Source organism: Prionailurus viverrinus, chromosome D2 (genome assembly GCF_022837055.1).
Source record: "Prionailurus viverrinus isolate Anna chromosome D2, UM_Priviv_1.0, whole genome shotgun sequence".
Classification (NCBI taxonomy): Eukaryota; Metazoa; Chordata; class Mammalia; order Carnivora; family Felidae; genus Prionailurus; species Prionailurus viverrinus.
The window spans coordinates 17,471,673-17,496,833 of record NC_062571.1 but is presented as its reverse complement, the minus strand read 5'-3'; the positions used below and the strand labels follow the sequence as shown (position 1 = coordinate 17,496,833).

At 50.1% G+C, this 25,161-nt stretch overlaps 1 protein-coding gene across 3 annotated transcripts in view; it reads left to right on the top strand.

Moving 5' to 3' along the window:
• Positions 1-24,747: 24,747 nt before the first annotated feature.
• Positions 24,748-25,161, top strand: part of CAPN9 (calpain 9) — a 44,918-nt gene continuing 44,504 nt past the window's right edge. For all 3 annotated transcript variants that reach the window (XM_047825718.1, XM_047825717.1, XM_047825716.1), the window contains exon 1: positions 24,748-24,960. In XM_047825718.1, the coding sequence (XP_047681674.1) occupies positions 24,748-24,960 (213 nt within the window). The remainder of the gene's footprint in view (positions 24,961-25,161) is intronic.

The window sequence follows — 25,161 nt, the reverse complement described above, 5'->3', positions numbered from 1 at the left end:
CTCGTGGGTGTCCCCGGATGCAGGGCTTCAGGCCAAACTCTCCAGGATCGGAGCCAACCGCCCAAGACGAAACACACATGCACCCCCAGGTCTGGGGCGTGTGACCGAGTGATGTGGAAAGAAGGGACACTGGTTGGAGCCTGCACACCAGCTCAGAGGTCAAAGTCGATGCCACAAGAGGGAGGGACTGAAGATGTCTAAGCAGCGGAGTGCCATGAAGCCGGACTTTAAATTTTTTTTTAATGCTTGTTTATTTTTGAGAGACAGAGAGATACAGAGTGCGCGTGGGGAAGGGGCAGAGGGAGAGGGAGACACAGAATCCGAAGCAGGCTCCAGGCTCTGGGCTGTCAGCACAGAGCCCAATGCAGGGCTCGAACTCACGAACTACGAGGTCATAACCTGAGCTGAAGTTGGACGCTTAACCGACTGAGGCACTCAGGCACCCATGGACTTCTTTTCCTTCTTCTTTTTTTAATGTTTGTTTATTTTTGAGAGAGCACAAGCAGGGGAGGGGCACAGAGAGGGGGACAGAAGATCTGAAGCAGGCTCTGCGCTGACAGCAGAAAGCCTGAGGGGGGCTTGAACTCACCAACCACAAGACCATGACCTGAGCCCAAGTCTCATGCTCAACCGATTGAATCACCCACGTGCCCCCAGACTTCCGCTTTTATAAATGTCCTCTCACTGCGACAAGCATCCATGTGCCAGGTATCAGTCAAATTTCCAAGCTCAGGCCCCGGAGAGAATGATGAAACCAATAACGAAGATGAGGACAAGGTTAGATTGAGCAGCTGGTTAAAAATCAAAATTCTACCAAGCAAATGTGAAGACCCAATGATTCGTGAGCCGGGCAGCATCCCATCCAGCAAAGAGAGGGGGGCCCCACTGAGCCAAACAAAAGATCTTGAAGGCAGAGAGAGGGCATACAGACAACTAATAAAGGAATTTATTAGCAAGGAGTTCACTGTTTAGACAACATTGCCCTCCGAAGGGGAGCCGAAGGGTCTATGAGTAAATTTCCTAGGGTCGACCAGAAAACTCCACGTTGACCAACGAAAGGTTATGTCCTTGGGAGGCTGAAACTGCAGTTAGGTTAGCTATTGAGTCTTGGTTTGCCGAGTTAGCCTAAGTGATACCATTTGGGGCCCATGGTTTTCTTTTTAACATGCTGCTACATGCCAGGTGCATAAATCTTCTTAGAGGTCTGCAATACAAATGTTAGCATGCCCACCATCCAAGGAGAGAACACGGAGGCCCCAAGAGGTTCAGCCATTTGCGAAATGTCACCCAGAAAGAAGGTGGTGAATCCAGGTCTGTCTGACATCAATGCCTACTCTTTCCTTACCACAGTCATTCTTGTGTTCAATTTATTTTCTTTTTATTGGGGAGGGGGGGAGAGAGTGAGAGCGAGAGCGAGAGCGAGAGAGAGAGAGAGAGAGAGAGAGAATCCCAAGCAGGCTCCATGCTTGATTTCATGACCCTGAGATCATGACCTGAACCTAAATCAAGAGTTGGGCAGTTAACCGACTGAGCCACCCAGGCGCCCCTGAAGTTCAATTTCTGATCATGAGTCTTAGCCCAGCTCTCCAAAGGACAGCAAATATTTCACAGTATTCAGGGGCAGGAGGACATCTGCTGTCTAGACAGACCATAGTGCACACATTTTTATTAAACTAGTGAAGTCTGGGGAAGGGTCCCTGAACCCAAAATATGTATAAAATAGGTTTTACTGTATTATTTCAAAATGGCCCCAAACAGTGGGTAAATTAAGGCATGAAGAGCTGAATCACGGGACCATAGAACCGGAAGGGGCCTCCCAAGACTACCACCCCTAGATTCTGCCAACTATGCCCTAGAGCACCTTCTTTTAACCTTCTTAAGTCCTCTGGTGCCTGGACTGGTAGGGAGACAGGACCACAGCCTGTGTGGTCTCTGTCCTGGCTCTCCCCTTTAATGCAACCCCCCCCCCTTCTACTCATCCCCCACGTTGCATCAGGAGGTGACCAGATGTCTGAGTAGCTCTCAGACTCCTGCCTATGGAGCATCCCAGGTCTCGGAGGGCAGTCTGCTAATCAGCTCACTCTTGCCGACGGGCACGAGTTTCCTTCACTGACATTAAAGAGCAGGGTCCCCGTAAGATTGGGCTGCCAGAATGGTACTGACATGCTCCTCTTTGGAGAACTCTCAAATCACACATGGGACTTCAGGGCTCTGAGCTACCAAGAGCCACTGCCAAACCCTGGGCTTGAGCTATGTGTCGGTCCATGTATCTGCTCTCATCCATCTCTGTCCCATGTATCCTTCTGAGGGTGACTGCGGGCATCCTTCTTCTTGTGGACCCCCTGCCTCTGGCCCTCAGAATGCACACCCTACATGCTCCACAGGCTCTGGACCAGTCAGGCTTGCTAACTGATCCGTCTGACCGATGAACCTCAAATCAGTGCAGTGACGTTGTGCCCTCCAGGGTGGTCTCCAGCTCATCGGCTCATCGCCCATCCACCCCGGCCCATCACCCATCACCACGGCTCATCGCCCATCCTCCCCGCGGGTGTTGGGTGCAGAAGGCAGGTCAACGCTGGAAGAGATGATGCTCTAGGAACGCACCCTTCCTGCCTGGCCCATGGAGCTCAGGAGAGGACACGATTAGAAGACGTGTTATTCTGTTTATGCCATAAAAATCCCAAACAGTTGGGGTGCCTGGGAGGCTCAGTTGGTTCAGCGTCTGATTCCCGATACCAGGCCAGGTCATGATCTCGTGAGTTGTGAGTTCAAGCCCTGCAGAAGGCTCCACGCTGACGATGGGGAGCCTGCCTGGGATTCTCTCTCTCCCTGCCCCTCCTGAATGCTCTCTCTCTCTCTCTCTTTCTTAAAATAAATACACTAAAAAAGAAATTGCAAGCAGTGAAGTTCACATGACCAGAAAAAGGATTCTAATTCAGACTGCCCCCTTGCATTTGTCATCATCAACCAAGTGCAGGGCAACCTTGGTGAGTCGTTGGGAGCCAGCATCCCCAGATGGTGCCACTGAGGACACAGCTTCCAGAGTGACGACGTGGTGTCGGGGAACTACAGAGGCGGGAAGGTCTGTGCTGCCTCAGCACAAACAGGCTTGAGGCGCTACCGATGTGCTGCGGCGGGTAGGAAATTATCCAGTAATGTCACACTTGACAATAAAGAACACGAAGAACCTTTGCATTCACTGATTAGACAATAGAGCCATAATTGCCTCTCCTGTAACCACCGTGCTAAGTCTGCATTAAAAAAAAGTCACTACCTCTCACGGTGGCCCATGAATTCTGGGATGTAATTCTGTCACATAATTTTAAAATTAATTTGCTTGTATAGATAAGTCCCCCTCAAAAGTGACTTGTCTGTGGCCCCACATGGCTCGGTGGTGGCCTGGCCTCAAGGGAACATCCAAAGCGTCCTGCCTCTGAGTGCTCACCGGCTCCCTAGACCCGGGCCACCTCTGCCCCGCCCTGTCAGCTAGCTTCTGCAAACCATGCCCTTGAGTCCCTTGGAGCGATTCCCCCCTTCTCGCAATTTCTTCAGTCCTGAGAGTGCCTGCCACACAATTACAGGCTTTAGTGTATTTGAAAGCAGCGTCTCAGAGGTTCCAACACACGTCAAAGTTCATTTCAGACTTGTTGCAAGGTGGAGAGAGGTCTCTAAGCAGAAATTTCGCTCTTGGTAATGACAGGTTATTGGGGAAAAAATAAGGAAGCAATCATTGTTAAGCTGGACACAGTAAAGGATGTCTGCGTCAACTTTTTTCGAGATTGGTTAAAGGCCATTAATCAGCTCCCAAGGCTGACCATCGGCTGGGTGAATTTTCGATGCCGGGCTTTTAAGCTCATTAAAATAAATCAGAAAATTGCTAGAGCATTTTATCCAGACCGTAAATTATTCCCAGAAGAAGTAGCCACTCAAACAGGCTATCAACTTTTGACCTGGTTCAGATTTAGAACAATTTCTTTTCGATAGTACAATTTCTCTCTTTCTTTCTTTTCTTTCTTCCTTTCTCTTTCTTTTCTTTCTTTCTTTCTTTCTTTCTTTCTTTCTTTCTGTTTCTTTTCTTTCTTTTTCTTTCTCTTTCTTTCTTTCTTTCTTTCTTTCATTTTCTTTCTTTTTTCCTTTCCCCTTTCTTTCTTTCTTTCTTTCTTTCCTTCTTTTTCCCTCTCTTTTTCTTTCTTCTTTCTTTCTTTTAATAACAGGTACAATTTCTCGTGTGTTCACTCCATCAGTGGAAGTTAGGTACAGTTTATCTGTGGCTCCAGGAAAGCTGTTGAACAAAGAGGAAATACTGGCCATGAAATTGAGTAAGCCATCCCTCAGAACTGGGTCCATGAAGGGAGCCATGGATAGCAGGCAGCGTTGGCCACAGCGATGCACTCAGGCTGATGCCATCTGGGGGTCAAGGCCACTCTGTGGTGAGGACTGAGCTGAGGATCAGTCTGAGTTAAAACTCCCCCTCTCCCCGCTCCTGACCAACCAGCTAGCCAAGGGACAAACACAAACTCCTACTCTAAAGCAAAACAAAGCCAAACAGGGAAAGTAGGAGATGCTTTCTTTATGTCCGTGATGCAATCGGACTCTGAACCAGGTAGAATGAAGTAAGGAACGAATGAGGGGTAAACACAGGAACTGGGTTTCTGTTTTTGCTTCTCGGACAAAACTAATGATTTCACGGGGGACTTGTCTCTGCCTGCATCAGAGCTCTTGTCCCGCGGATGTGCCTGGTCCGGGACACATGACTACACAGCACGTCATTTACTGGAACCAGGGAGGGAGCCGGGAGGCGGGCCCTGTCCCACGTCCAAGTTTTTCTTTTTATGACAAGGACACGTTCCACGACTTGTGAGTCCTCCTCACTGCTCCTCTGTGCCAGGAGACCAGCTCTTGGGGCTCCCAGTTTGTAAAATGGGCTCATTAGGGGGAAGTCCGTCTCCTTCCAATAAAGAGTACTCAAATGCGAAGACGGGTTTCTCAGCTCACGTGGGCTTTAGACTCCTGGTAAATAAAACAAAATAGTCCCCCTCCCCCACCTCACCAGGAGGCATCTGCTCTCCCTGTTAGGTCTCCCAGACATCACAGGATGCCCTGGACCCTGCCCCGCACACCTCCGTACGCAGCCTTTGCATGGTGGGTGCAGCTGCTGATTTAGACGCAGCAAAGATCGGGCTGGAGGAGACGTGGATTCGAGATAATGAAAGTCTGAGAAATCTTGGGACTGGAGCGTATTTCAGAGATGACAGCCCAACAGACGGCTTTTCCTGGTCACCGATGACTGTTGTACACATAAGCAGTGGGTTATTTATTCCTACCCGGTTCAATGTTAAGTGACACAGCAAGTGAATCCAGTTCCGGGTTGTTGTAAAAAGTAGCAATGAAATTTATGCCAAACACTGTTGGATGTGGACCTCTCCTCTCCCCTTACACCGTTGTCCTTTGTCCACATCCGCGTGGAAATTGGGAAAAGTAATGAGCCACTTTCGTAGCCTCCTCGATAACCATTAATTACATCAGTGGTCAAGTAAGATGGTTCTGGCTGGTAAGACACGAACAGAAATGTGAGGGCTTGCTTCTGGGAGTCTTTTTTGCTTTCCTTGTGTAAGCAGACTCGGTGGCTCAGACTTTACCCCTTCTTCCTCCCTCAAATGTTGGGTAACGTCCGCGGACAGGCCGGCCATCTTGCAGCCGCGACACAACAAACATAGAGACCAAAGGCCGACAAACTAAGAATGTTAGAGAAAACCTGAGCTTTTGATTGGCCCAGAGCTGCCCAGCCAGCGCCAACAATTGTCTGTCTCTGGACCTCTGCTTGTTTGAGCACAATAGTAGCGTTTGTAGATGACAATGTGTAGTTGTTCAGCTAGTAATAGGGACTTCATCCCTAATAACATAACCTTCATTCCCACCTAGAGGCCAAAAATTTAATTCTGCCGAGTGCAGTAAATTTCCCATCAAACTTTAGCCTCTTTGTAATGGGGTTTCCTTTTCACATTTGTTTGAGTTGGATATTTGGTTTTTCTTTCTTCTTCCTTCCTTCCTTCCTTCCTTCCTTCTTTCCTTCCTTCCTTCTTCCTTCCTTCCTTCCTTCCTTTTCTTTCTTTCTTTCTTTCTTTCTTTCAGTACAGTTGATACATGGGGCACCTGGCTGGCCCGGTTGGGTAGAACTCGCGACTCTTGATATCAGGGTTGTGAGTTCAAGCCCCGCGTTGCGCATGGAGCTTTTGTATTTACGGGAATATTCTAAGTCTAGAGTGTAACAATTTCCCAGTTAAATTCAGAACCTCATCTGTTGTGCCCAGATGAGGTTCATGAAAACTCTAAGCCTGGGATGAATAACAAGGCTAGCATCATGCTGTGCTTTGCAATTAATTTTTATTTTGTCGTACAATATGCTCCATTTGTAATTAACCCTGTGATGAAGGTCTGGAGGATCATTCTGCCTCCATTTTTTTTGGGGGGGGGGGATGCGGTGCAGAGGGAGAGGGAGAAAGAGAACCTTAAACAGGCTCCGTGAGCAATGCGGGGTTCGATCTCCCAACTGTGAGGTCATGACCTGAGCTGCAATCAAGAGTCAGACACTTAACCAACTGAGCCAGCCGGGTGCCCCTGCCTCCATTTTCAGTACGATGGGAATACGATTATCTTCCCTTTATCCCTCCCCAGGAGGTTTTACGGTTCTTGACTTAATTCCACAGGGTGATGAGCTCCTCTAAGAAAACTGGGTATGAGGGGCGCCTGGGTGGCGCAGTCGGTTAAGCGTCCGACTTCAGCCAGGTCACGATCTCGCGGTCCGGGAGTTCGAGCCCCGCGTCGGGCTCTGGGCTGATGGCTCGGAGCCTGGAGCCTGTTTCTGATTCTGTGTCTCCCTCTCTCTCTGCCCCTCCCCCGTTCATGCTCTGTCTCTCTCTGTCCCAAAAATAAACGTTGAAAAAAGTTTAAAAAAAAAAAAAAAAAAAGAAAAGAAAACTGGGTATGACCCTGCTGATACACATATTGCTGGTGTGCGAGGCTCTGATCCTGAGAGGCTGGGCGAAGAGAAACCATTTCTAATGTGCATTCCAAGAGCTCTCTATCCATCCTAGTCTACGGTCAACCCCAGCAAGTCAAGGATCTTTTGATAAAATAAGTAACAGAACAACATTAACCTGTTCCAGGGAGTGGCAGGCAATGGCACACGGGCCAAATCTGGAGCACAGCTCTATAGATAAAGTTTTGTTGGAGGTCAGTGCGCTGTCACTTCACACCAGTCACAAGGGCTAGAATCAAAATACAAAATCTAGCAAATGGTGGCACGGATGTGGCGAGAAGAGAACCCTCGTGCACTGTCGGTGGGAATGTCAATTCACGCGGCCCCTGTGGAAAACAGTATGGACATTCCTCAAAAATATTAAAAATAGAGGGGTGCCTGGGTGGCTCATTCGTTAAGCCTCTGACCGGCTCAGGTCATGATTTCACGGTTCGTGGATCTGAGCCTCTCGCATCAGGCTCTGCGCCCTCAGCACAAAGCCTGCTTCAGATCTTCTGTCTCCCTCTCTCTCTGCCCCTCCCTCCCTCCCTCGCTCACGCTCTCTCTCTCTCTCTCTCTAAGTAAATAAACATTAAAAAAAAATTAAACCTAGAGATGTCATCTGAGGCAGGGTTTCCACTACTGGGTATTTACCTGAAAAGAAGGAAAACACTTCTTTCTAATTCAAAAGGATGCATGCACCCCTATGTGTACGGCGGCATTATTTACAATAGCTAAATTATGGAAGCAACTCGAGTGTTCATTGATGAGATGAGTGCGTGAAGAAGATGGGGTGTATCCACACAATGGAGTTTAGGCACAGAATGAGATCTTGCCATTTGTGACAACCTGGATGGGTCTGGACAGTATCGTGCGAAGTGAAATACGTGCGGCAGAAACAGACAAATACCGTGCGATTTCACTTACGTGAGGAATGGAAAAAATACAACAAGACAAAAACCAGACTCTTAAACACAGAGAACAAACGGGTGGCTTTAAGGTGTTGAGCGCTGAGTAATGTAGAGAGTTGCTGCATCGAGGTCAGGCACCTGAAACCAGCATAACATTGTATGTTAATTACACTTCCATAAAAAAATATAAATAACAAAGTTTTAATTGAGCCCAGTCACGCTCATGAGTTTGCATACAGTCTATGGCTGCTTTCAGGCTGCAACCACGGAGTGGAGTGGCTGCAACAGAGAACGTATGGATGGCCCTAAAATATTTATTACCTGGCCCTTTGCAGAAAAAGTTTGCTGAACCTAATCTATGTCGTTAATTCAGATCGTCAGTGACAAAGGTAATAGATCTATACTTGTCTGTCATCCTTTTCTTTGAATATTAGCATTGGAAACATCTACTGTGCTTACAGAACCTATTTTGTGTATAATTTTATTATTTTATGCCGGCATGAATGGAGGACTATCCAGAAAATTCCTAACAAAATGACTCAAAAAAAGTTGGATGACCTATTTTATCCACCCCATGATGAAAAGGACAGGTAGAAAGGATTTACATAACCTATCCAGACGATGGCTAGAACTCCCCATTACAAACTTTGTCATCGACAGAAAATTTTTAAAAAATACCATTGGCAAATTCAGATCTGCCTGAGACATTGGACTTGACCAAAGGGTGAGTAGGGGAGAGAAAAACAAAAGGAAACTCTGGGTAGCAGCTGCCGTAATCAAGACAATTTGATGAGGACCAAAGCGAATTGATTAATCAGCTCTTCACGATAAATTTTAAATGGAAAAGAATTTATCCTGATGAAAATCCCTTTTGAGAAATAAAAAAGGAAAATGTTTCATTAACTTAAGAAAAATAAAGACGATTTAACGACGCTATATAATAGAAATTGATTAGTGAATTACAATGGGCTTAATGGCTTTTATTCCAGAAAATATGTTTTCAATGAAAAGTCGCCAGTAGTCACAGCAGTTTGACTACAGTATTCTTATTGAAGAGGGAACATTCTCGGGCGTCCTAAGTTTGTTTTGTGGGCTCCTCTGCGTTTCGGAGATGGTTCTGGACAGGCTCCATTTCTGTGTCAGTAGACGGAGGTGCCATGAACGAACATGCAGGTGGTATTACTTTCTAAGTCTATTTTCTCCCTGCAGACCGTCTTGCGCCTATGTTACTGCAGCGATGTGGCCGGACTCCAGTGTTTTTTTTGGCACCCGTGTGGTTGGGAAAAGTCTACAGAACCCAGTACTGCTCCCCATTTAATAAGTTTAGGTAACGAATGGCTGTCCAATGGAAAAATGTTGTCACCCTTTTCCCACCAAAGCTCCAGAGCTATGATGACAGAAATGCTGTCCTTCTGGGCCTGAGACGTATCTCTTGCGAAAACCGAGTGCCAGAAATAGTATTTGCTTAATGATCAGCTTTTCTGCCATGGAAAACTTCGCAAAGAAATTTGGGAAGAGAACGATTAGGGAGCGACTTCCAACTGCAAACAGGAAGGAGGGGAGAAGTCAGAGTGTGTGTGGGGGGGGTGGTGGCGGGGGAGTCAGGCACTGGAGGAGCGTGGGCAAAGGCTGCTGGCCAGAGCCAGCCCTACAGTGGAGGCCGGGACCCCTGGGTCACCACTGGGGCCTCCCCCCCGGCTGTCGTGGAGAGAGCTAAACCTCCTTAGGAAGAGACGTACCGACCACAATTGCTTTGCCCATCCCACCAACAGCGGGGCCAGTGGCCTTGTAAAAATAGCTCCCTGGCAAGTGGTCAAGCTGTCTGGACATAAGGGCTTGGTCTAAGATGTCATGCGACTTGCCAAAGAAGAAGAGGGTTCGGTCTGGTTTGTACTTACAATGTTTACAAACAAACAAACAAGAACATTTCGCTGGGCGGACCACTTCCGTTACTTTGTTGTATCCTTAGTCAACAGTAGGGAGTCTGACAGGTGCATGAATCTCTTCTCACACCCTTTCCAAACATCCCTGCTCCATAACTCAGTCAACAGTCACCTGTGTCTGTTCTTCAGACTGAAGGAATCACAGAGCTCCAAGCAATCCCCAGGACCAGCCATCTCGTTTTCCCTCTCGTCTTCAGTTTTTCTCCCCTGCCCATCCCACAGAGCCTTACTGAGGGAACTCAGCCGCTGTCTCTCCCCCATCCTTGTTTTTCCACCTCATGTCATTCCCTTGGATCTCAAGGCGTTTTCCCAGAAGACGCCATGGCTGTCCAAGTAAGGAATAAGGAATTTGGATCAGGCATCCGGAAGTCCTCCCTTCTCCCTTTCTCCTAGATGGTCATGACAATGGCGGCCTTCTGGAGTCAAGGTGGCATTGTGACTGATGAACGGTCGGACTTTCTGGCAAAGTTGCATGAAATCGGCACCCCTGTGGGCCTCGGAGGGCCCTAAAATCCCACCGTGGTGCTCGGGTATGACTCTGATGCCCAAAAGAGGATGATCTCTCTTCCTCAAGATGGTAGGCCAGAGAAAAATACAATTCTCTTCAACTCCTTGCGCCAGTCTTAGGGATCCCCTGTGCCAAGAACTGCTTCTCATACCTGAACCGGTTTCAGTGATTTCCCAGGCCGGAGCAGAAAGACCATCACATAACACCAAGCATCCAAGCTGTGAATCCCAGATGTCTTCCCCCGGAGACAAATACCCAACGACGCTTGCTGGGTTCTTCCATGATCATAAGCCAAAACTATCGATCAGACTGTCAGTAAATATTGACTGAACACATATAAACAGACTGCAGTTACAAAGGACATCAGGAAATTGAGAGAGAATACTGTATAAGGGTTTATGCCCGGAAGCATAAAAACCTAAGTGATAATGACAATTCTCTAGCAAAATTCAAATAATCAATACAGGCTCGAGAAGTAAGAGAAACCTTAAGTAAATAACTGAGGAGGACATACAAAGTTCTGTTGAACTTTTATCCTCCAGAAAGACACCGTGCTTTGGCAGGGTGGCGGGGGGTGGGGGGTGGGTGGCAAGTTCTAGCCATTTCTAAGGGACCAATAACCCTCATCCTTTGTGAGCAACTATTGAGCACGTATTCTGTATGAGGTCCTGCCCTACCACTGGGAGGCACAATACAGGAAGTTCTTCAGCCTTCAAGGGTCTTATGTCAGGCTGGCGAGGTCCTATTTATGCACAAAGATGTCACCCGTGAATCATAGCAACAACTCTAAGATGTTGCTGCTTGCTAAGCACTTTTAATGTACAGGTCACCCTTCTAAGACTTCACATCTGCCAGTTCATTTCCATGATCCATAACAGGGCACGTGGGAAAAGGATAGACCATATAATACGTGCTGTAGCGCTTAGGGCACCTGCATTATTCTTGCTCTCGTGTCATATACTCTTTACTTAAGGTTAGGGAACATAGCAGGCTGATTTCTACATCCTCTGCCATCCCCAGTAGAAAAATTCCTATCTCAAGAGTCGTAATGAGGATGAAATGGGTTAACATATGTGAGCGTTAGGCACGCAGTGTGCTACCAATCGTGAAAGGGCAGCTGGGGATGTGGTTTTTAAGCCAATAGGCTGGAGAAGGAGCTAACTTGGCTGGGCCGACTGCAAACAGAAACGCAAAGCCAACCTGACCCTCCACCCGACCCGGAGCCCTATAGGGTTTCTGTCTCGTGCACTTTGCCCACCATCTACCTCGCTGGGCTCCCACACTGCCCTTTGACCTCCATTTTCCATCTGTCCCTGGACTTTCGTCCATAGCCAGCAAGAGCCTGATGGCGCCCAACTAGTCCGCAGCCCAGCCGCCCCGTGCTCCTGGGCAGTGTTTCCCACACACCGAGGGCCCTGTAAGGACAAATTCAGATTATAAATGAGAGACCCCATTCTCCCTGTTGAGAATGGGAGAAGAGATCTCCCCACCATCTGTTTTCTAGAAAACTTGTCATTGCCAACACTTTCTCTTCTTTTTGAAATGCAAACATTAAGGGCCACAGAGCCCTGGTCTCCCAGGCCCTGTGTGCAGTCGGAGACTAACGTGCGTGGCGCCTGGCTCCACGTTATGAAATTACCTCCCGTCATACAGACGTGAGAAGCGTGTCTTTCCTTTGGATAAAGCCACTTAGCTAACACAGATGGTCACCCCAGTTACCAGGGAAAGTTAGATGAACTCTGCGTGACCAACAGTGCCATCAAGTCCTCTTACTTGAGGACCAGTTATCGTCTGTCTTGAGAACATGTGTGTAAATGGTCGTGTCTGCTCGGCAATCTTTTCGTGGATTCCCTGTGATGCCCATCACATTCGGGCTTAATGCTTATTCTCTCATCAAAGTATTTTCTTTCTCCACTACTCTGCGGAGAGAATTTCTGGGTTGGGAGAAGACCCTGTTTCTGATTCAGTGTCCCCAGTGGTGCCCCATCACCGCTGGTCGAATGCATGCATGGCTCCCCCGGATGTCCCACTGGCCACCTTCCTAGACTCCCTGCTTCCTGCCATCTGTTATTCACACGGCACGCAGTGAGCTCTTTCTTCCGTGTAAATCACATCGTATTCGCTCGAGGAGCAAGACTCTCCAATGGCAGCCCTTGCATTTAGTGACAAATCAGAATCCTTGCCACGCGGAGCCATTCACACAACCTGACTTCTGCCTTCCTCTCTAAGCCCCACTCACTACATGCCCCACCTTGTCCTCTGGGCTCCAACCACTCTGACCTCATTCCTGAACCCCTGGACACGGAAACCATATATGGCCCACTATCGAGCATGATTTCTTCCTAGATCTGTGAGCGGTGGCTCATTACTCACCTATCAGTTCAAATTTCTCCCTTCGGAGGTCTCCGTGAGCACCCCAGAGAAGCACCCTGGCCCCACATGTCTCTTCCCACCTTATCCCACGACACCTCTTTCTCTCCTTTGTACCAATAAGCATCACATGGAACTATCTTGTTTGTGTATTGCTTTACGTATGATGAGCTCGCTGAGCGTTGATTTTGTTTGTTGCAATATCTCCAACACCTAGAACAGTGTCTGGCCACAGGGAGGTCTTAAAAATCGGTGTGCTCACCAACGGGGATCAGCCCTGGCTTTCTCGGTGGACAGAATGAGCACAAGGAATGCAGAGAGGTACCTAAAACCAACCCGGGGCGTGGGTGGGCTCAAACAAATAGTTGGCCTATTAAAATTCAGCCCTTTTTTTGTGAAAATTCCTTCTGATTGAAATGATAGGATATTTCTGTCAGCTCCTAAACCCAGGTCGTTACTAGTTGTTTCCAAGCACACTTTTACACGTTCACCTAATTTAGTTTAGTTTTTAAAGTTTATTTTGAGAGAGAGAGCGAGAGCACGCCTGGGGTAGAGAGAGAGGGAGAGAGAGAATCCCAAGCAGGCCCCGCGCTGTCAGCACAGAGCCCGAGGTGGGGCTGGAACTCGCAAACTGTGAGATCATGCCCTGAACCGAAACCAAGAGTCAGATCCTTAACCTACTGAGCCACCCAGCGCCCTGTACGTGCTCACCCAGTTTAAAACAGACAAAAGATCTAAAGGCTAAAGCTTGTGAAAGCAAGTACCTGTGAAAAAATGCCATCAGGAAACCCCACGAGCCCCTTTGGTCATAAGGCTGTTGTTCTTACCAGGAGGTTTGTTTGCACCCGCACCCCCAAAAAGCTGTCTCATTCGCGACAAGGTAATAAACCGGGTCATGCCAAGATGGCACCTTTACTATTCTGTGAAAATAGGAAGCATTTGAAGGACCGACTTCTCCTCTGGAAAACGTGGCAACGAGGCGAGACGGGGTGAACTCTTCTGATCACGCGGATTTCCACAACTGCGTCACCCCAGGCTCTGCCCGCTTGTGACATCTGGTTTGGTGGGGCCACTGGAGGGCCACTATGATGAGGACTGGAGTCTTCATCTTGGCTGGCCTCCCACTGGTCACCCCCGTGCCCTGTCTTCTACTTTGTCTATCCGGAGTCCCCCTTCTGAAGACTTATTCTACCAGACATTCAGGGACACGACCCTCACCCTCGAGGTGAGAGGCAGGGCTCAGGCAGCAGCCTGGGATCCACTTCTATGGAGCTGAACTCAAACCCGTCGAAGCTCCGTCATCCCGTCTCTTACACACGCGGCACACGTTTTTTCTATTTCTCTCGTACGGATGATCCTTCGTCGTCGTATGGATGACCCCCGGTGGGGTCACAGGCACACACTGGACTTTGTGTATGAGTGTGTTTGCATTATGTTCGCTTCATTTATATTCCCTGTGCTTGGTTCACAACAGCCAGCAGGCGAAAGCAATCCAGGTCTCCACCGATGGGTGAACGGATAGGCAAAGCGGGATGTATGCGCAATGGAAGATTGCTTGCTTTCAGAAAGGAAGGAAATTCTGAGACAGGCTACGCATGGATGGACCTTGAAGACATTGTGCTGAGTGAAATACTGTCATTCACCAAAGGGCGAATACAGTGTGATTCCACTTATACGAGGTCAAGTTCACAGTAACAGAAAGCGGGATGGTGGTTGCCAGGGCCTGGGGGAGGGGGAATGGGGAGCTGTTGTTTCATGGGCACAGAGTGTCAGTTTGGGACGATGAAACAGCCTTGGAGGTGGATGGGGGTGATGGCCAACACGGCATTTTGGATGCACTTTAGTTTGTTTATTTTTGAGATAGAGAGACAGAGAGAGCAAGCAGGGTAGGGGCAGAGAGAGAGAGAGAGAGAGAGAGAGAGAGAGAATCCCAAGCAGGCTCCGCACTGCTGGCATAGCCCGAGCGGGGCTCGAACTCACCAGCCACGAGATCACGACCCTCTGAGCTAAAACCAAGAGTCGGATGCTTAACCAGCTGAGCCCCGCAGGCGCCCCCTGGTGAATGTACTTTAAAGCCAGCGAACTGTACGCTCAAAAATGGTTAAGACGTTAACTTTTATGTTACACGTATTTTACCACAAAAAGTCTCCGGTGAAGAATGTAACTCGTACATTCTATAAAACAATCGGCTAGGCTGTTTCTCCTTCGTAGAGCAGACCCAAGGCGTCATTGCTTACCTCTAACTAAATGATTTCTAAGCCGTGTTTACTATTTTTAACTTTTTATTTTAAGATCATTGTCAACATTCATCGACGGTCCTTTTGAAAACCTCAGTACAGAGGTTACATGAGGGGAAAGTGCCACCCTTGTCCCGCTCGGCCCCCCACCCAGGCCCTGCCCCACTATCGGAGGCCCAAACCCCTTTGAGCAGTTGGGTCTTGGGCTGGCTGATCCGGTTGTCCCTCTAGATGGACTTTCCAGCCTTTACCGCCCTGCTCTGTCCCCCGAGGCTGATCTACATGGATGGTGTCACAGGGTTCCCTTGGCCAGGCTTCCAGTTGGTCGTTGCCAGCAGGGGAGATGATCATTATTTATCCTGCCCACCACCCCTGCAGCCCCTGATTGCTATAGGAGTCCCTCCGGGGAGTGCACCTTCTTCTGTCAGCTCCTGCCTAGCCCCCACCCCCATCCTGGAACTACCCCCCTACCAACCCCCCCCCCCAGATGTGGAGGTTCCAAAGGTGCCTCCGCTGCTCCAAGGTTGAGCCCCAGCTCAACCTATTGTGTTTTCCCTGCCCACAGCTTGGTAAATAGTTCATTGATTAAACTCTTCTCATTGGGTATATCGCCTATTTCTTCCCAGGACCCTGACTTTACCATTTAAAAGAAAAATGCCACGGGGCATCTGAGTGGCTCAAGTCAGCTGAGCATCCCACTTCGGGTCAGGTCATGATCTCATGGTTCGTGGGTTCGAGCCCCACGTCGGGCTCTGTGCTGACAGCTCGGAGCCTGGAGCCTGCTTCGGATTCTGTGTCTCCCTCTCTCTCTGCCCCTCCCCTGCTCGTGCTCTGTCTCTCTCAAAACTAAATAAACATTAAAAAAACTAAAAATAAAAATGAAATAAAAATGCCTCATGTACATGTAGGGGAGTTTGGAAAAGGGTATCAAAACTAAGGGGCGCCTGGGTGGCGCAGTCGGTTAAGCGTCCGACTTCAGCCAGGTCACGATCTCGCGGTCCGTGAGTTCGAGCCCCGCGTCGGGCTCTGGGCTGGTGGCTCAGAGCCTGGAGCCTGTTTCCGATTCTGTGTCTCCCTCTCTCTCTGCCCCTCCCCCGTTCATGCTCTGTCTCTCTCTGTCCCAAAAATAAATAAACGTTGAAAAAAAAAATTTTAAAAAAACTCAAAGAAAGACGATACCCTAAATCCAAAGGTTTTGCGTATCTTTCATCTATTGACACAGCTGAGAAAACATGTGTGTTTAGAAATACTCAGCCCCTAAAATAGTTTTCGGCCTCCGAACTCTGAAACAGATTCTTTATATGTAAAGGTTTAACGCAAAGTTGTTGTTTGGTTTTTTTTTTTAACTTGATTGATTTCTCATTGTTTTGGTCTCGATCAGAAAAACTATTTCAAACATTTCTGTTTCCCCAGGATTTTCACCACATCTGGAGCATGAACACTGGTCCAAAATACAAACAGGGGCTGAGCAAGGAGGGAGTATGTTACTCGCGTATTCAGGGTTTAATGAAATGTTTTCTCTGCTCCGGATTTATTTTTCCTAAGTCAGCCACACGCCTCTACACTATCTAATGGGATTCTGCGAGCAGTACTTTGGGGCCAAATTGCAAACTCTGGAAGCTCTACTTCTTGATGGGGCCGCAAGTTTCGCCCTGGACCAATGCCAGCCATTGTCCATTTTCTGGGCCTCCCGAGCTCTGCTGGTAAACGCTTTTCTGCCTGATTTACATGCACTGATCTGCATAACTTGAAGGAGAACGTACAGGACTGCGTGCAGGGGATGGCCAGGAATCCTATGTGCTGGTTATTGCTTGTACCGCTTTTACTGTTGTTATTAAAACCTAAATCAGATTTGCAGCACATAACTTTATAAAACAACATCAGGGGCAAAATGAAGCACAGAAGTCACACACACCTTCCACAAACGGCTTCAGTGAGATATAATTCACCCATTACACAATTCACCTACTTCAAGGACACAATTCAACAATGTTTATTAGGTACGTGCAACCATCACCACAGCCAGTTTCAGCACATTCTCATCACAGCAGAGAAACCCCGGATCCTATAGTTATCACCCCACCCCCTGCTCTCTCCTAGCCCCGGGCACCCGCTAACCTATTTGCTGTCTCTACAGATTTTCCTATTCTGGTCATCCACGTGAACGGAATCCTAGAATATCTTGGTCCACTTGGGCTGGTAACAAAAATGCCGCAGACTGTGTGGCTTGAACAGCAAACGTTTGTTTGTCACAGATCTGTAAACTGAGAACGTCCCAAGTTCAAAGCACCGCCAGATCGGGTGTCTGATGAGAACCCATTTCTTGGTTCGCGGATGACCGTCTTTTCACTGCGCCCCCAATGGTAAAGGGGATGAAGAAGCTTTCTGGAACCTCTTGCAGAGGACAGTGATCCCATTCATGAGGGTTCCACCCTCATGACCTAACCACCCCCAAAGGCTCCACCACCAAATACCATCGCATCGGGGGTTAGGTTTCAACACATGAATTTGGCAGTGGGGGGCGGGGGACACGCAGACGTTCGGTCTATAGTATATAATATGTGGATTTTTGTGACTGGCTTCTTTCAGTTGGCACAACATTTCCACGGTTTCTGCAGTTGAGCATGAAGTGTCCTCACTTCATTCTTTCTTATGACCTGCTCATATTCTACTGTGTGGCTACACCACATTTTGTTTATCCATTCAGCAGTTGATATGGATTATTTCTATCTTTGGGCTACTGTGAATAATATGGCTATACCCACTCATGAACAAGGTTTCGTGTGGACATATATTTTCATTTTGGGGGGGGGGGGAGATGCCTAGGCATGGGGTGGCTAGGTCCCACGGTAACTGTGTTTAATCGTTTGTGGAACTGCTGGACCATTTTCCGAAGTTTTACGTCCCCAGAAGCTCACGCATTTTTTAAATTACCTAAGTTAAGCAGGAACCTCTATTTATAAATCAGACATCGTAATCGAACTTGTTACTGTAGTAGCTCCTGCCACAGTACTCTGGTGACAAGAACCCCATCAAAAAGAAGCAATTATTATATTCTTTTATGCCCTTATAGCTAGGACTGACAGTCAGCGACTTTATAAATTATCTTTCCATGGGAGCCTGAGCTAATAAATCCCCTTTGCAAGTTGGAGCACAAGGATTGCTCTGAGATTTTATGAAGGCCATTAGCTCAGAGGAGACAAATAGTTCTTCTCCTGAGCCATTCATCCTGCGCAAACGTAGCATGTGTTTGCTGCCTAATGGCGCCTTTCCCAACGTGGGAGAATACAACTTACGAGAATCTGAACACGATGTGTCAAAAGACGAAACGAAAAGTGACGAAAGATGAGACGCAGGAAGATAAACCTGTACCACGGAAAGAGATGGGCATTAAATCAAATCCGTGCCAATTACTCAAGATGCAGCTGGGTGTGTGATGTACGAGAGGGCGCAAATGGGGGTCTTTTCAATTAAATCAATTCTCTTAATAAACGCGGCAGCATCGTGGAAAATGTGCAAATGCCTACGATGAGAGGATTTTTCTTTTTTTTTATTCCTTCCCTTTCAGCTACAGAAAAGCTACACAAGCTTTGACCTCTGGTAGCAAAGAACCTTGTTTGTCAGCAGTAATTCACAAGAATGATGCTCTGGTCACTATGCTCCTGCTTCTCTCGAGCCATGATTTCATCAGTGTTCCCTGTAAAACAGTGAATGCCCAATCAGATGATATCATTGATAATAATAAGATAGATGTGAGGCGAAAGTATCTTTTTGGTTCTGATTATCGTTTTGTGTTACTGAATCTCAGAAATCACAACAGCAGTAGACGTGGATGCCACATTGGAGATGAGTGGTTTTTAACTCCAGGGCAACAAGCTCATTGGGGAATTCGGTGAAAACTGTGGATTTTCAGCCTAGAAAAATGAGCAGGGACCATAGATTATTTCGGGGTTTCCGGTTTGGCGTCCCTGGGCCAGCCTAGCCGGCAGGGTTGCGAATGACAACCAGAGAATCTTAGCTGTAGATTCTCACACAACAGATGTCTTTGGACTCTGCTGACTGGGCAGAAAAAAGTCCCAGGTGACAGGAACCTGTAGGACAGGCACGAAAATCACCTCCTGTGGCTACCGATGACTGTCCTTCCTCCTACACGATGGGAGATGCTTTAGGACATTCCCGACTCCGCATTATTCATGCCCAGAGCCATGTGACTTGTTCTCAAAGTCCCCTGGGGCTTCGGGCCTCCCTTATTCCAGTCTCCCTAAAAGTGAGCTCAAAATAAAATCAAGGCTCATGATGTCTGACGTTCCAGTAAATCCAAGGGCTCCTCAAAGCTAAGCTGGACGCATCCCGGGACCCTGGGACAGGCTGTGTAAGTACTTGTGAGGCGTCCTGGATTGGGGACGATCGAGGACAGTTGAGTGTTCTGCCTGGATGTTCTGGGATAATTCCTCTGGTGCATCAGAGGGTGCCCGATGTGGTGCTTGGACTTAGGATAAAAGGATCCTTCAGATCCTTGCAGAGCAAATCCCCCATAGTATCTCTGGAAACGAGGGAAGGAATCTTCCAGACTCACCCCCATCCATGTTTCCGTTGGGTGATCCAGCGGAGAATCGGGGCGGGGATTAACATCTGAGATAAGGGATCTTACACAGCGGAATTAGGGTCAGGACAATTTACACCCTCACAGAGCCAAGGGGATCAATGCCACAGGGGAGAGTTTCTCTAGCTCTGCTGTTCTGCTTTCTCATCCAGGCCAGGAAGCCCCAGCGGACTGCCCTGAGAGACCCCCGGCCATCCTGGGTCGACCTGGAGACCTTGTACAACCCTTAGCAGAGCCCTCCCCAAAACGAACTGAACTGACCTTTCTCATCAGATCTGCAGACTGGGAGCTCAGACCAAATTAATTAATTAATTAATTAATTAAATGTTTATTTATTTTTGAGCGAGAGAAAGAGAGTGAGCAGGGGAGGGGCAGAGAGAAAGGGAGACACAGAATCCGAAGCAGGCTCCAGGCTCCGAGCTGTCAGCACCACAGCCCGCTGCGGGGCTCGAACTCACGTGAGATCATGACCTGAGCTGAAGTCGGACGCTTAACCGACTGAGCCACCCAGGCTCCCCAGACCAAATTGATCTGATTTAGAAAATGATGCGTAACAGGGATTTTTCAAAATTATTTATTCACTTGTTTTTTTTTTCTTTAGCTAGAGAAAGCACGTGAGTCAGGGGGCGGGGCAGAGGACGAGAGAGACGCGAGGCCCAATCCCACGCGCCTTGGGATCGTGACCTGAGCCAAAATCGAGAGTCCGATGCTCAATCCATTAAGCCACCCAGGCGCCCCCAGGGATCTTTTTTCAATGCTAAATCCCAAACCAGTGGGTGTTTACCACCCCTCCCGCCTGTCATGCTGAGCTCCTGGCTACCTCAGGATGACGGGCCCCCATATTTATTGTTTCCTGGGAGGTGTATCAGTTAGCTTTCGCTGCGTAACAATCCACCTCCAGCTGAAGGGCTTTAAACAGCACATTGTCCTTCATGAGTCCGTGGTTGGTGTTTCACATCGGGCTCAGCCGGGCTTCCTGTTCTGGGCGGGCTCTGCTCTCTCCACCAGAGCTGGCTCGGAAGGGCACGGCGGAGCTGGGATGGCTCTGGGCAGCCGAGATGGCTGGACCCTCTCTCCCTGCGGCCCCTCGCGCGGCAGCACGCTGGCCAGGGCTTGTGGACACGGTGCCACAAGGGTTCTCAGGACCGGGCAGAAGTCCCAGGGTGTCCAGGGGCCCGGGGACTCACACGTCCGTGCATCTGCAACCGTGTCCCGGTGCAGACTAGCTCGCAGGCCGGGCCCAGACTCAGGGCGGGAACACAGACCCTCCTCTTACCAGAGCGGCTGCAAAACCTCCGTGGCCACGCTGACAATCACCTGACAAGGACAGAGGCCAGCCGAGGGCCCAGCCCTGAGCTCCCAGACAGAGATTGTAAGTCCACAGTGAGGAAACAGTCCGAAGCTAAGCACATGTAGTCAGTTGAGAAAGCATTTTCTCTAAACTTCCTGAGCTACCTTACGTACCTAGAGCCAAACCTGGCATACTAAGGTCATCGAACCCCCTCTCTAAGTCAAAAAGTCCAAGAGAAGGAGTGTAAGGGCATAAGAAAAGTTCCCACAGGGCACGGAGAGGAAGTGGGAAATGTTCCTGGTAATGGGGTGGGGTGGGGGTGGGGGGGGGCGGTGGGGAGAAGTCAAAGGTGAGAATGAGTTCCACCTCTGAAGTCATTGCCTCCACCCACCCAACACTCCTCTGGGTTCAACCTGCAGACGGAGCGCAGTAGACAACCCCAAACGTTTGTAGGGGACTCTGCAAACAGTGCTCTCTGCGCCGGGTGCCGTTTGCATCGGTGGGAGCAGACAGCTTCACAGGGGGCCTGTGTGGGTACCAGACAGGAAGGGGCACCGAGGCTGTTCAGGCAGAGGGGGGCCTGCGAGCCCACCCAGGTTCCGGGACCCGGATACCACGTGCAAATAAGCCAAGGGTTTCCACCGGCCCCAGGATTCCTAGTTGCAAGCCACAGCGGCAAAAGTGGGGCTCCCGGTGGGCTCGGACGGTTAAGCATCCGACTTCGGCTCAGGTCATGATCTCGCGGTCCGGGAGTTCGAGCCCTGTGTCGGGCGCTGTGCCGACGGCTTGGAGCCTGGAGCCTGGGTGGGACTCTGTGCCTCCCTCTCTCTCTGCCCCTCTCCTGCTGACGCTTTGTCTCTTTCTCTCAAAAATAAATAAACATTTTTTAAAAGTTTTTAAAGAAAAAAAAAAAAGCAAAAGAACGTTGGTTAAAGGGTACAGGGAACAAAGCCGGATGCGATGGCCAGCGCCATCATGAGGCTTCTTTATAGAAATGTCACTGGCCGGCAGAGACCTGGTGTCGCAGGCTGACACGCTGGAGGCTGACACAGGATACCAAAAGCTTGCCGCACACAGGCCATCAGGCCCAGAATGCCTCCACCAGTGCCAACAACACACATAAAACAAATTCCTTCTCTCCTGCTTCTCCACCTGTCGCTCTGAATCAGTCTCTCCCGGGGTGGGGAGGGGGGGGCATCTGAGGTGCATCTGAGCTTGAGTTATGTAGCCTTGGGCATCGAGGAAGACCTGGGGATCAGGTCCAGGAAATGGGGTTTCTAAGAGGGGAAACTCTCTAGTTGCCAGAAGGGGGTTCGAATGACGCTGGACAGCCCGGCCGTGACCGTTTCCACGGCTGAGAAGGAAGGGTCACCTTTGCCACCGAGGCGTTGCCCTGACCAGGGGTGGAGGCGGCAGAGCTGAGAGACCAGCCAGGGTTCGAGCCCCACAGACGGTTCCGTGCTGACACTGTGGAACTTGCTGGTCTCTAAAGTCAACAGCGTGGCGGTGAAATGAATAAGCGGGCAGCGTCTTTCCCTTTGCATGGGTGTGGGTCTATCTGCTGGAGAAGTTGCTAGGAGGAAATGGCTGGCTCAGGGGGTCTGGGCGTTTGTAATTTTTTTTTAAATTTTTTAAATCTTTATTTATTTTCAAGAGAGAGAGAGAGAGACAGAGCACGAGCCGGGGGGTGGGGGGCAGGGAGAGAGAGGGAGACACAACCTGAACGGGGCTCCAGGCTCAGAGCTGTCAGCACAGAGCCCGATGCGGGGCTCGAACTCGGGAACCGGGAGATCATGACGTGAGCGGAAGTCGGCCGCTCAACCGACTGAGCCACCCAGGCGCCCCCTTTGATGGAGTTTAATAAGCCACAGTCCATGGGGCGCCTGGGTGGCGCAGTCGGTTAAGCGTCCGACTTCAGCCAGGTCACGATCTCGCGGTCCGTGAGTTCGAGCCCCGCGTCAGGCTCTGGGCTGATGGCTCAGAGCCTGGAGCCTGTTTCCGATTCTGTGTCTCCCTCTCTCTCTGCCCCTCCCCCGTTCATGCTCTGTCTCTCTCTGTTCCAAAAATAAATAAACGTTGAAAAAAAAATTTTAATAAGCCACAGTCCAAAGTGCTTGTAACAGTTTACACCCTGCACTCCCACCAGCAAGGAGGAGGGCGTTTTCCTCCCATCGTATCCAAAGTTTTGAACGTCTAGGTCTACCCCTCATCCGTTCTTGTACTCGGGTCGGGGTCCCAGCACCCCACGAGGAAGCCCTGACACTACTAATCCTCCGAAAAGAACCTGTCCCTTCCCACCAGTCTCTCCCACCGCCCCTGGCTGGCGCAAGCCACGCCCCTCCCACCTGCACACCGGGCACGCGCCCCGGCTCACCTGCCTTCTGGTGTCTTCCTCCACCCCTCCCCACACAGCAGGTGGCCGGCCCTGAACGGCACCCATCGCCTGCTGAGCCAGGTGTGGAAAACAGGACAACCCCCGGTACAGGATCAAATCTGTTTTGTGTACTTGTGACCCGTTTGCCCTGCGGTAATGTCCGAGCCCACTGGAGTCCGAGGACCAAGTGGCTGCACCCAGGTGAGGGTTCAGACCATTGGTTTTTGAGTTTTGCCCAGAGGCGTCACAGACACCCCCCGCCCTCCCCCCCCCCCCCCCCCCAGATATGATCCTTGGATCCCTCTGTCCCACGCACGAACACCCGGGCTTGCTCTGGAGAAAGGAGAGCAAAACGTATTCGTTGCAGGCCAAGTGTGAGGAGGGAGGGACTGGAAGGCCCCCCGAGGCCCCACTAAGGATCAATTAATTTAGAATTCACTTCAGCAGATTGTTCTGCCAAGGGGAAGGAAATACAGCTAAAATGACGAATGGGCCCTGTGCGGCCTACGGGGCTCAGAGCCACCCGTGTCTCTGGGCTGGAGACCGGCAGACAGAACTTATTACAAGAAACGTACAAACAAAACGAAACAAAACAAAACCCAAAAGCACAAAACTGGTTCTTTCAGTCCACGGGAGAGATCCAGGCGGAAAGACCCCTGTCCAGAGACCCACGTAATGGGAATGGAATAAGGACCCAAATTCCTGGCGCGCGGGGAAGGCCCCACATTAAACGGCGTGGTCGGTGTTGAATTTCACTTCCCCTGGGGCATTTGAAGGGGAAATTCTCAGAAACCTGGGCTGGTGATCATTTCCTTGACGGAGGTGCCACCAGAAATGGATGACCCTCATACTGTCAACACCCGTCTGCCTGGCTGTTGTCCTGACTCCGAGAAAACAGGCACGGACTGCCCAAGGTCACCCTAGACAAAACTGGAAGTTCAAGCCACGCGTCACAACTTTGAGGTCTACACATTCCCTGTACAGCAAGAGGCAGGGTCCACCCGACAGAAAGTGTGTGGAACTAAGCTGAAACTCCTGGGAACTGGGGGGTCCTGTAAAAACCCTCGTCCCGGGCTTTTAACGCAAGACCCCGTGACTCCAACGCCGACCGTGACTATATCGAGAATCGCAGAGAAATCCTTGTAAAGGGTTTAGAAGACCAGGGGCTTCACGCAGCGGCCCTTTTGCCCTCTCTCCCCATAACACAACCCTCTCTCTCCCACGGGGTCTCCCCGGTGCATTCAGCAGAATCGGCCCAGGCTCACTGCTCCCCCTGGGTCTGCAGGCGCCCTGGGAGGGAGGGCAGAGAGCCCTCTCCACAGTTTGCCATCAGGGCGTGCCTCCTTTCCGTGGTGACGGGGAGGTTCCCAGGCAAACAGGTGGAGGCCAAGGGCCACTCAGCCCAGGTGCCCCCGAGCTGGCTCCTTCCTGGCTGACACAGTCCCCTTGCTTCTTCCCACCTATCGGGAGCCCACCCGCCAGGGGAGCAGCCATGCCCTACCTCTATCGGGCCCCAGGGCCCCAGAAGCACCCGGTTCCCAAGGACGCCCGCGCCACCCACTCCTCGGGCCAGAGCTTCGAGCAGCTGAGGCAGGAGTGTGTGCAGAAGGGCATCCTGTTTGAGGACGCAGACTTCCCAGCCGACAGCTCCTCGCTCTTCTACAGTGAGAGGCCCCAGATCCCCTTCGTGTGGAAACGGCCGGGGGTGAGTACAGCAGGAACGGCGGGTGCAGGCAGGGGGGGGCGCTCAGCAGCCCAGGAGAGGGGGTCCTGGGAGGGCGGGCTGCACACACACACACATCTGCCAGGCACATCGGCCGAGTCCACTGCTGAGATGCTGGGCGGTTTGCACGGGAAACGACACACAGGGGGCACATATGGGCAGGTCAGGGATGCTCCCGGGGGT